The 13,086-nt window shown below is 41.8% G+C and overlaps 1 protein-coding gene across 1 annotated transcript in view; it reads right to left on the bottom strand.

Annotated features, from left to right (window-relative positions):
• Nucleotides 1-1,323: 1,323 nt before the first annotated feature.
• Nucleotides 1,324-13,086, bottom strand: part of LOC137380971 (VPS10 domain-containing receptor SorCS1-like) — a 1,096,116-nt gene continuing 1,084,353 nt past the window's right edge. The window contains exons 25-26 of the mRNA XM_068053386.1: nt 11,256-11,361; nt 1,324-1,483 (exon numbers count right to left, since the gene is read on the bottom strand). Coding sequence (XP_067909487.1) covers nt 1,324-1,483; nt 11,256-11,361 — 266 coding nt within the window. The remainder of the gene's footprint in view (nt 1,484-11,255; nt 11,362-13,086) is intronic.

A 13,086-nucleotide genomic window follows, 5' to 3' on the forward strand; every position in this document is an offset into this window, starting at 1 on the left:
GGGAGTAATCCAGAGATTACAACCCGAGATTACAACTTAATCTATGAATATCTCTTTGTGCTTTTTTTATGTGTCCAAGTACATTATCCAAGTATAATGCTGCTATCTTGTGTCATCAGCAAAATTGGATATGTGGCTTTTTATCTGAACATCTAAGTCATTAATAAATATGGTGAATAACTGAGGCCCATCATAGATCCTTGCAGCTCACCACTAGTCACATCCTGTCAATTAGAGTAAATGCCCATTATCCCTACTCTCTGTCTCCTGCCGCTCAGCCAATTTCCTAACCATGCCAATAATTTATCTTCAATTCCATGAGCTTTGACTTTAGTGAACAGTCTCTTGTGAGCAACTTTATCAAATGCCTTCTGGAAGGCCATATAAATAACATCCACTACTTTAGTCACCTCTTCAAAAAAATTCAATCAGGTTCATGAGGCATGACCTATCTTTTATAAATCCATGTTGGCTTTCTCTGATCAGCTGAAAATTTTCAAGGTGTTCAGTCACTCTACCCTTAATTATAGACTCCAGTAACTTCCCGACAACATATGTTCAGCTAACTGGTCTATAATTCACTGGTTTCCCTTTCTCACGAGAATGGTTCCCACAAGAACACAAGAATTAGGGGCAGGAGTAGATCATACGGCCCATCGAGCCTGCTCCGTCATTCAAAATGATCATGGTTGATCTTACGATTCAACTCCACTTTCCCACCTACTTTCCAAAACCCTTCCCGAATTGAGAGAACTTTGGAAGATCATAATTAGATCATCTGCAATGTTCTCACCTACTTCCTTTAAAAATCATGGAATGGAAACCATGTGATCCTGGGATTTGTCACTCTCTAGTGCCATTATTTTCATCATTGTTGTTCTGCCTATATTAATTTTGGTGAGTCCTTGTTCCTAATTCAATATTACTTTCCTTGGGATGTCTGACATGTTGATCTCTTCATCTACTAATACAAGTAATTAATCAACATGTCCACCATTCCCTTATTTTCATCGAGAATATCACCATTATTAGTTTTCAAGGGGCACTCGTTGGTCCTGCCCACCTCTTTTTTCTAATATTGTATTGGTCAAAGAAAATCTGCTCTATAATTACACCTGGCCTCAGATTTTGAATAGTCATTAAGGGGAGGCCTGAAGTCCTAACATCACAATCACTGAATCACAGCAGAAGTTTGATGGGGGAGGGGTGGATAGAAAATGACAGAGAAGGTGAATATAAAATAAACTAATTCCTAAAAAAAAAAAGAGCTGGGTTTTTCTCTTGTCTGTATGTGTTTTGTGTGGAATTTATTGTTATTTTAGTTCATTTACCTAAATTCTGTGTGTCAAGGTCATCATCATCTGGGCTGGTTAATTCACTTTGAGTGATGTTGGGGGTGCCCTCAATTTGTCTGACTGGACTTATCATTTCTTGCTCCTTTTCATTGGGCATCTGGGCATAAACGTTAATCCCTGGTATCTTCCTGTGTAAAATGACAGACAGCCAATTAAAAAAATATACCGGAAGAAGTTTTCGTTTTAATGTAGAGCCTAGATAAGGATGTGTTAGCCTCTTTTTATAGAGTGTGTTAGATTGTTAGTGAGGGAGTGGCAGAATGCTCCTATAAAGTGCTCTTTTAACTAGAATTATTTTGGGGGTGCAGATGAGCGTCATGTCAAGATGGCTTTCGGTAGAAAAGATTAGTGCTTGTACAGTAATGCTAGATTACCTACCTTGACTATGGTTTTCTTCATTAGTATAATGATGGTCAACCTCCACTTATAAATTGGAACTTCTGTCATCACATATCCAAAGACAATCACCTAGGGACAGTGCCCCTTTAAGAATTCTTTACCATAATTGGATCAAGTGACTTCGATAGATATAAGGCCTCTGTTTTGCCAGATGAGCTGATACCCAAGTAATATGGCAACACTGACGCATACAAAATAAACAATAAACAGCTCCAAAGATAAGTAATGTTAGAAAGAGGAAAGAGAATTAGTTCAGAATTTAGCTTTACATGTAGGGGATATGGTTCATTCTGTTCAATTGTGGACACCACACTTTAGGAAGGATGTCAAGGCCTTGGAGAGGGTGAAGAGGAGATTTACTAGAACGGTAGCAGGGCTGAGGGAGTTCAATTACGTGGAGAAACTGGAAAAGGCGGGATTGCTCTCCTTAGAGCAGGTGAAGGTTAAGAGGTGATTTGATAGAGGTGTTCAAAATCATGAATGGTTCCAATGAAGTAAATAAGGAGAAACTGTTTCCAGTGGCAGAAGGGTCAGTAACCACAGGAAACAGATTTAAGGTGATTGGCAAAAGAGGCAACATAAGGAATCCTTTTTTTACACAGTGAGTTGTTGTGATCTGGAATGTGCTGCCTGAAAGGGTGGTGGAAGCAGATTCAGTAGTAACTTTCAAAAGCGAATTGGATAAATACTTGAAGGGAAAAAAATGTACGGGGCTATGGGTAAAGAGAAGGCTTGTGGGATTGATTGGATAGCTCTACCAAAAGAACCAGCACGGAACGATGGGCCAAATGGCCTTTCCTTCTGTGTCGTATCATTCTATGATTCACTTAAAGAATAAGAAAGGCCACACCTGAGACAGGTATGCGTACATCATTCTTCATTTGTTCAAATTTAACATCCAAACAGGAGTATACCAGAGCTGTACAAAAACTGGCAATGTGCATCAGAAGATTAATGTCTTCAGGTCAGATAGGAGGATACCAATGCCAAACAGCTATGCTGAGACAACAACCCTTAGCGAAAGCATTCAACTTGCTGCAGTCAGCTACATTGGAGAAAGCTATAAGAGGATTCTTCTACATATTGGCCCAAGAAATCATCACTGCATGAATAGACAAGAGTGCTCACTTTTTCCTGGTAAACCTTTCGTGAGGCCAGAACTATGTTAGCTGTCAGGAGGTGGTTCTTTTCCTAGAGAACAGTGGACCTTCAGAACAGGCTGCCAGTTCATGTGGTGAACCTTGATTTGCTGAGTTCCTGAGCTGGACATGTTTCTGGCTTGGGTGGGCACCACTTCATACAAGAGGCAGGGACTGTACGACATTCATCAGGTCCACAGTGGTCTTTTGGACTAATTTCCTTCACCTAAGGGGTTTAGAGAGGAATTTTCATATTTTATTTCTCTATTGGCCTGGTTTCAAAAGGTTGTGACATTAATTTGCAGGGAAATAAATACAGATCTTGAGGGAACTCAGGACACCATGGGGGCTTCTGGTATAGATACAAATAGCAGGAACATCAACTTGTAGCAAACCCAGCAAAAAGCAGTAACCTGGCAGTATTTACAAATACGTTCCCAATCTATAACCTCATGGCCCGACATATCCCTCACTCTACCAATAACATCAAGCTAGAGGACCAAACCTGGTTCAATGAGAAGTATAGAAGAGCACGGCATGAGCAGCACCAGGCATACTTTTAAATGAGGTGCCAACCTGGTGAAGCTAAACAGCAGACTCAGCATGCTATAGACAGAGCTAAGTGATCCCACAACTAATAGATCAAATCAAGCTATTCAATCAGTCCCACTCCCCCGCTCGATCCCCATAGCCCTGAAAGTCTATTTCCTTCAAGTGTCCATCCAATTTCCTTTTAAGTCATTGATTGACTTCGTTTCCACCACCCTTGTGGGGCAGCGAGTTCCAGGACCTGACGACGTCCCGGCTGTAGTACTGAAGATCTGTGCTCCAGAACTAACCGTGCCCCTAGCCAAGCTGTTCCAGTACAGCTACAACACTGGTATCAACCTGACAAAGTAGAAAATTGCCCAGGTTATGTCCAGTCCAGAAAAATCCAATCAGGTCAATTACTGCCCCAACAGTTTTCTCTCAATCATCAGCATAGTGACGGAAGGTGTCGTCGACAGTGCCATCATGCGGCACTTACTCAGCAATAGTCTGCTTGGCAATGCTCATTTTGGGTTCTGTTCAGACCACTCAACTCCAGACCTCATTACAGCCTTGGTGCAACCATGAACAAAAGAGCTGAATACCAGACATGAGGTGAGAGTGACTAGCCTTAAAATCAAGGCGGCATTTGACTGAGTGTGGCATCAGAGAACCTTAGTAAAATTGGAGGAAATGGGAATTAAGGGGAAATCTGTCCACTGGTTGGAGTCATACCTAGCACAAAGGAAGATGACTGTGGTTGTTGGAAGCCAAGGGTCACTGCCCCAGGACATCGCTGCAGGAGTTCCTCAGAGTAGTGCCCTAGGCCCAACCATCATCAGCTGCTTTATCAATGACCTTCCCTGGATATTTGCTGATGATTGCACAATGTTCAGTTCCTTCGCAAATCCTCAGATAATGAAATAGTTTGTGCCTGCATGCAGCAAGACCTGGACAACATTCAGGCTTGGGCTGATAAATGACAAATTACATTTATGCCATGCAAGTGCCAGGCAATTACCAACTTCAACCAGTGAGAATCTAATCATCTCCCCTCGACATTCAACATCATTGCTATCACTGAATTCTCCACCATCACCATCCTGGGGGTTACCATTGACCAGAAACTTAACTGGACCAGCTATATAAATACTGTGGCTACAAGCAGGTCATAAACTGGGCATTCTGTCGTGAGTAACTCAACTCCTCATTCCCCCAAAGCCTTTCCACTATCTACAAGACACAAGTTAGGATTGTGATAGAATACTCTCCACTTGCCTGGATGGGTGCAGCTCCAACAACACTCAAGAAGCTCGACACCATCCAGGACAAAGCAGCCAGCTTGATTGGCACCCCATACAACACCCTAAACATTCATTCCATCCTGAAATTCTGAAATCAGTGAGCACAATGTTTCCACCTCATGTTGGAGGTGGTTCTTTCCCAGAAAATAATGGCTGCTGGCTTGTGCGATGAATTCTGATTCATTGATTTCCTTCCTTTGAAAGCTGTTAAAATTCCAGTCAAATGACTGGGCTGGAGATAGACAACACTGGACTGCTTAGCAAAGCGGCAGTCTGGACAAACCAGTGTCAGCTGCTGAAGGGTGTTGTGTGAGTCCTGGAGAATCCTGAGGGTCTCTCTGCTGTGTAGGTTAACTTGGAACTTGGCTTGTTTGATGCACAATTCTTATTGATATGTTTCTAGAAACGTTCCGAACCACCAATCAATTCTTTGGCTGCCCAGCTATGGTGTGGATGGTGGGATAGGGGTGGGGAGTTGCAGAGGAAAATGACCCAGGAGTAGAGAGAGGCTTATGCAAAGAACATGGATTTTACCAGCCCTTTGGAGATGGGCTGGGAGGAGGGAAGGCTGGTAAAATGGCGGGGCAAGGCATCAGAAGGGGAGCTTGACGTCGTCTCGCTGCCATGGCATATTATCAGTGGAGGGTACCTCGGCTTTGCGCCCAATTAAATCACATAAATACCCATTTAAGGTCCACCTCCCACTTCCACCAGCATTTTGTTGGCGTTGGGAGAGCCCGCCACTGCCTGGGGATACTGCCAGGTAAACCCGGGCAACCACCCAGCGGGTTCCTGGGCTTGGTGCTGACCTTTGTGGGCAGTCCATGGTCCACGGCACTGCCACTTGCCTCCCTGCTGTCTGGCCCCAGCTCTTTAAAATAAACTTATCTTCGAGGGCACCTCCTCATAGTCGCCCTCTCCTTCATCTTGTAACTCCAGCAGTGGCCACCTGAAAAGGTGGCGCTGTTGAAGCTTCTGAGCTGCCAGCCCTCTGATTGGGCCGGCAGCTTTGGAAGGTGGGCCACCTGTTAATTGGCCACTGCTGGTAAAATGCCACCCAGAGACCTGCCACTCACCGATCCTGTTTCTCGGCCACAGCAGCGGGACTTCATAGCCCCCAATAAAATCCAGACTGAAGCTAGGGTTCACCAGCAAAAATAATTCAGCTTTGGCATTTTTGTGACCAGAGCAACCATTCACTGAATGCATTAGTCACATTGAGCCCTTGTGGTAAGTTTTGAGCCGGATTCACTCTTCAGAAAGTGGAAAGCAAGAAAGACAAGATTTCAGTCAGTTGGGTAACTAGCTTTCTGTTTAGAAGCCGACATCAAACAGAGGTTGGTTAGGATAGAACTGGGTGAGGCAGACTGTAATGGGCTAAAATTTTCTGTCAAAACAATGGTGAGGCTAATACCACTCATAAATGGCACAGCAACTCAGGTAACAAGCAGATATCAACATCTAAAGCTTGCTGTCCAAGCTGTGCCATTGGCTTTGCAAAAATGACATTTCACAATCTGCCTCATTATTGACATGCATTAGTATTGGCCAGCCCAAGCTAGCATTAATGGCACAGAACAAAGACATCTTTCCAATACTTTTGCAAAATCACAATAAACTACCCATTGGAAAAAGATTGATCACAGAGGTGAAAAACCAACACAAAAACTGGGGAAATGGTGATTTGAAATTTTTCTGTAATAGGAGACAGCAGAGATCTGGAAAGAGATGTTTTATATATAAGGAAGGTCATCTATGAAGACAAGACTTCAGTGTTTGCAGAATGTCCAGAATGTCCTAATTGTACATGGCGGCTGAACTAAAGAGGAAGAATTTAGTTTCTTTTAAATTCTGCTGGGTCTGTAAAGATTGAATAAAAACAGCAAACAAAAAACTATATATACATATATTTCAATAATGGGGTAAGTTACAAATTAATTATATATATGGTTCATTTTTCTCAATAAGGAAAATAAGAAAATCAAGTCACAATTATGAATCCTCAGGTGTGAAATGATTGTACTACAGCTTCTTGAGTCTTGATATATTTGACCTCAGACATGAGCAATATGGGCTACTAATTCTTTGTTACTGTTCATTTGTAAATGGATTGTTACTAAAAATTGCTTATATTGATGAGGAAGCTGTTAATGACAAGTTACATTAAAAGTTGCTGTATTTGAGTGAGTTATAGAAAGGGGAGTTTAATTGTAGATAAGCTAAAATGTCATTTAATTTTACAATTATAGTTTTCGAACACTGGCTGATGTAATCATACTTACAGAATTTTTGGAAGCTAGAGTGAGGCCAGAAGACATTTCATCTTCACAGCTGTACCCAGCAAGTTACAATGTCATTGACTGGAAATTTTACTGTAATTCTTCACTATTTTCAACAGTGTTTTACTTGGGTCATTCATGCAAGCAAAAATGTAACACAATTAAAATGTAATGGGTTGAAACTGCATTGTGCAATTTTAGTAATGAATGCATTAATGCATTTGGATTGACTTCTTTCCATTAAAAATGCACAAAATAATCACTGTCCACAGTTAGCTGGTCGTTCCAGTTTTCACCTTACAGGCACAGATACCAGATGGTATAGGTACTGACTTCCAATTGCAGTGTTTAAGATAAATAACTTAATGTCTTTGTTAAAATCGTGAACAAAGCAGCTACAAACAAGTTCCGAACAACTCACAGCATCGAATCTCTGAACAAGTTACTACCAACTCATAGTATTCTACATACTAATCAGTTATGTCCCAGGACATCACTGCAGGAGTTTCTCACGGTAGTGTCCTAGGCCCAGCCATCTTCAGTTGCTTCATCAATGACCTTCCCTCCATCATAAAGTCAGAAGTGGGGATATTCACTGATGATTGCACAATGTTCAGCACCATTCACGACTTCTCAGATACTGAAACAGCCCATGTCCATATTCAGCAAGACCTAGACAACATTCAGGCTTGGGCTGATAAGTGGCAAGTAACATTCGCGCCACACAAGTGCCAGGCAATGACCGTCTCAATCAAGAGAGAAGCGAACCATCTCCCCTTGATGTTCAATGGCATTACCATCACCGAATCCCCCACTATCAACATCCTGCGGTTCACCATTAACCAGAAACTGAACTGGACCAGCCACATAAATACTGTGGCTACAAGAGCAGGTCAGAGGCTGGGAATCTGTGGCGAGTAACTCACCTGCTGTCTCCCCAATGCCTGTCCACCATCTACAAGGCACAAGTCAGTCGTGTGATGGAACACGCTCCACTTGCCTGGATGAGTACAGCTTCAACAACACTCAAGAAGCTCAATACCATCCAGGACAAAGCAGCACACTTGATTGGCAAACCATCCGCCACCTTCAACATTCGCTCTCTCCACCACAGTGCATAGTGGCAGCAGTGTGCACCATCTACAAGATGCACTGCAGAAACTCACTAATTCTCCTTCGACAGCACCTTCCAAACCTGTGACCTTTACCACCTAGAAGGACAAGGGCAGCAGTTGCATGGGAACACCATCACCTGTAAGTTCCCCTCCAAGTCACACACACCATCCTGATTTGGAACTATATCGCCGTCCCTTTGCTGCCGCCGGGTCAAAGTCCTGGAACTCCCTTCCTAACAGCACTGTGGATGTACCTACACCCCAAGGACTGCAGCAGTTCAAGAAGGCAGCTCACTACCACCTTCTCAAGGGCAATTAGGGATGGGCAAATAAATGCTGGCCTAGCCAGCGATGCCCACATCCCTTGAACGTATAAAATAAAACTCAAAAAACTACATACTAACCAGTTATGAGCAACAGATAGCATCATACGTACTAACAACACGGCACTGTTTCAACCTATAATAATTGAAATTTTGGGGAGACAAGTGTTGCCAATCTCCGATAAAGGAAGTGATTTAAAATTGGGCCCAGTTGTGAAGATAAAAGCTCTATGCTGCAGGATGTGCCTTGGCCTTATCAAAATTAGCAGCCTCGATTGTTTGGGAAAGTAAATACCTGCTATTTCAACAGATCTGCAATCTATGCTATAGCGGGATGTCTAAACTGTAGGTTATGGGTCAGATGCAGCCCTGGGAACCTGCCACCCTGTCCTAGAAATACAAAAACTCTGTGCACTCCTGAATGAAAATGATCACTTTGAAGGTAACAAATTCCAGAGTGTTGTGAAGAACAGTAAACAGCACAGTCTTGGGAGTGCCATATGTACAATAGTATGCTGGCCACACACTGGGGGCAAGTTTAACGTTTGCTGATAGTGTATGATGGCTAATTGAAAGGAAAATCGAGGGAGATGTGTAACCATGGTTGGCAACCCTCCAGGACTAACCTGGATTCTCCAAGAATCGAAGTTAAATCTCCAAGTCATTGCTGTGAGTAACGCAGGAAAATAATCATTGGGGCATTTAAAAACAAATTTGTTATAAAAAATATTGGAGATGGCGAGGAAAGGGATGTTTAACTTGAGAGTCAAGATTCATCCAAATGGGTAACAAAAAGATTGTTTGTTTCCCAACTGGTATGAGACAGCAGTGTGCTGGTTGGATGGACATGTTGGGCAAGCAATGGCGGGAGCTTGGGGTTGGATAAGGGAGGTCATGTGATGAAACCCTCAGGAAAACGCCAAACCAGAGTTGACAACTCTATGTGTCATGGGCAGTCGATCTTCCATCACCACTTGTACACGCTTGTCAGAAGTTAAAATGATCCCCACTGTATTTTGTCCAGAGATAAATTTCCAAAAAATGCAATAAATTTGTCAGGGAGATTTTCTTAGGTCTGCACGCTCAGATACATTAGATCGCCTGGGTGCATTCAATATTGGAAATTTAGTTAGGTCAGAACTCATAATGGCCAAGTTCTACTTCTATTTAAATAAACAGAAGGAAAATTGGATGGGTTTGTTACCAGTGTGGGGACTGACCTGTCCAAACTTCTGATATTCACTGCAGACAATCCAAGGAACAATGGCAAAAATCTTTCCCCTCCCCTTTAAATGGTCTTTCTGTAGTTCAAAACATCATGACCCAAAACAATACTACAATTGTATTCATCATCCGTGCTGCTATGCTAATGATTATTAGTAGCGAGGATTTGCACTCGCCCTGTCTTCGTACATTAGTGAATCTGGAATATACCAGCCACTGTTTGTGGGCTCCATTACTGCACTCAGTGATTAATTATACTATTGATAATAACATGCTTCCTTACATTAGCAAAAGGACAATTTCTTTACTCAACTCCCTACATTGATTTATTATAAAGATAATTAGGATAGGGGTCATAGGAAACCATTGTCAGACTGAGATCTTTTAATGCATCATCAGAAATTCCATTAGAATAATTATATTAAGCCCTAAGTTGATCATTCCCAACACGTGCAAGAACATTGCCCTCTTGGTTATGTGTTTGATGAGGGGGGGGGGGGGGGGTGGGAGGGTTGTGGTGGGTGGGGCTGGATTGGTCATTGCCACATGAGCTGGGAGAAAGGTTGGTCAGTCACACAAGCCAGCTTGGAGAACCAGTCATTCACAAGAAGGAGGGAGTTAGATTAGAGGTAATGTTAGTAAGTCAGTCCAGTCAGATGTGACAGCAAAGCAAGAGACAAATATCTTGGAATGCTCAACTGAGGTAAAGGCCCCTTATTATACAAACAGTGATAATTGTTTTAAAATGCAAGGCGACAAGATTTGATCTGATTTCACATCACAAAAGGGTTGATGTTCATCTTAATCATCTGGGTGTTGAGCATCACCTGCGCAGACGGAGAGCATCTGGTGGAAAGGATCATACAAAAAAAACACGTGACTTTCCTTCTGTTAATTTCAGTGCCAGGAAAATCAGGCAAGTTCTGCAAGGCATGCACGATCCTGTCCAGCAGATTTATTTTCTATGCTCCATCCAGGTGATGCTAAACATGCAGGTGGCAAAAGTGGAAATTAACCCCATGATTCGTTAAACCGAAGGAACTTCACAGTAGTGAAATTTCTCTTTTCAGGACACATCAAGAAAACATCAGCATCTCAGTAATCAACGACTCACCAAACGAATCTCAGATTTCCAAGTGCTCCTGTGAATTTCGTTTGGTTATCAGTGACACAGAAAAATGGGCATTTTCCTCCTTTTTATTAAAAGAGGAATTTCACCCCATTACATCCAAAAAGCACAGAAAACTAAAATACAAAATGTGTTAATTAAAATACATATTTCAATCTATTCATTTGGTAAATATTGTTGTTGCATTGTAATGTCTTTAGCGATCGGGCTGAAGCTATCAATTAATATTCTTAAATAATTATTATTATGTATTTTAGAAAACAGGGAAAGCTGTCGAGATGAGTACAGTTACTCACGAGTACAGTGAGACAGTAAACTGCCAATTACATTATTATATTGTGAAATCTTGTCTTTTTCAAAGCCATGCTAGAAAAGTAGTATTCCAAACTGCTTCATACAATCTATTCAAACAAGACAGCACATAGTGGTGTACCACATACAGTCAAGCAGTAATACTTACCTTTTAAACTTGTAAATTACAAAAACAGCTAAGCCAACAAAGGCCAAAGATAACAGCATCAACAAGGCAGAGCCACTGTGTCCTGGGCTAGAATCCACGAGAGGGGCTGCAGAAAAGAAAAGTTGATATATACATCTTATACAATTGTGAATGCCTTTCAGGAAAGTAACAAACAGGAAGAAGCATTTAGCTTAACCCTTAAGACACTCATCACTGCACTTGTGATAACTGTGGATTTTCTTTTCAATTGGCAAGGCAAAAGTTAGTTTGGAATTTATCCAAGACGTCCAATTTAAAATTTTGTATTCAATTTAGTGCCAGTTTCTTGTGATAAACACATCCTCAATACAAATCTCAATAGGGCTCATGGTGATATTTGGGCACAACACCTCCTTATCCTTGACTACAAACCCTTCTTCTTTCCTCTTCAACCCCCTCCAACCTACATTCTTCCTCTACATCCCCTCTACTTGTCCAACTCTGGTCTACATTGCATTCCTCCTTGTTCTACTCTACAGCTCTGGCAGAGCCTTCAGCCACTTTTTTCATTTTTGAAATCCTAACCAACTTCGGCGGCACAGTGGTGCAGTGGTTAGAACCACAGCCTCACAGCTCCAGCAACCCGGGTTTGGTTCTGGGTACTGCCTGTGAGGAGTTTGCAAGTTTTCCCTGTGACTGTGTGGGTTTCTGCCGGGTGCTTTGGTTTCCTCCCACTGCCAAAGACTTGCAGGTTGATAAGTAAATTGGCCATTGTAAATTGCCCCTATTGTAGGTAGGAGAATGGTAGGGAATATGGGATTAATGTAGGAGGGGATGTGGGAGGGAATATGGGATTAATGTAGGATTAGTATAAATGGGTGGTTGATGGCCGGCACAGACTTGGTGGGCCAAAGGGCCTGTTTCAATGCTGTATCTCTCGATGACTTATTACATCTCTGCCTGCTTTCAAAAATCTGCTTTAAGCCTACCTCACTAATTACCCTCATACCCCTGCTTTTCTTTAAATGTGTTTTAAGATGTTTTACAATGTTAAAAAGTGCTATACGCACATAGGAATATGTCAGTGTTGCAAGCAGTCTTATTAGATACATTGGTTATTTAAACCCAACAAGTAAACTTTTACTTGAGTATTGCTGAAAATAGAGACATTTTGTTATTTTGCTAAACAAAATATTTGACCGCTTTTCACTGGTTCATTCCTCAGGGCAATGCCTTGACCAATCAAAGTCAAGCTGCCTGGTTTAAATTTCAAACAAAACTTGGCAGTTAACTCTCAGTTACCATAAACTGGTGCATTCGCCATGGCAACACCTCTACCAATCAGAGTCCACTTGCCAACCCATCAGCACTCTCGTTTCATACAGTTTTAATTGGTTGCTTCCCTTACATTGGTATTCTTGTGGATTGTCCTGATGAGTGCAAGACGAAAAGCTTTGACAAAATGTCTGTATTTTCAGCAATACTCAAGTTCTGTACTACCAAACAACAATAAATTTTTACTTTTGTTAGAAGTAATCTATAAGCTTGGATGCTTAATAGCGGCTGCCATCTAGAAAATTTGGGTGTGACTCTCATTGTAACTGATTTTGGTACATGAGGTTCTCTAAATACATACATTTTAGTAGTTTGGTCTGTCAGAGGGAAGAAAGTTGGCAGCAAACATACATTTGCCTTCTGGAAAGGAGTATCATTAAAGGCATTCATTGAGATGTCTAGGGACTGAACTGCCTCACACATCTTGCAGGAAAATGTTGTGCGGCAGAGAAAATAGGCAAGGAGCTGGCTTAAAATAAATCTAAAGTGACACATATTCATCAGATAAATGAGGCCG

Source organism: Heterodontus francisci, chromosome 20 (genome assembly GCF_036365525.1).
Source record: "Heterodontus francisci isolate sHetFra1 chromosome 20, sHetFra1.hap1, whole genome shotgun sequence".
NCBI classification, from domain to species: Eukaryota; Metazoa; Chordata; class Chondrichthyes; order Heterodontiformes; family Heterodontidae; genus Heterodontus; species Heterodontus francisci.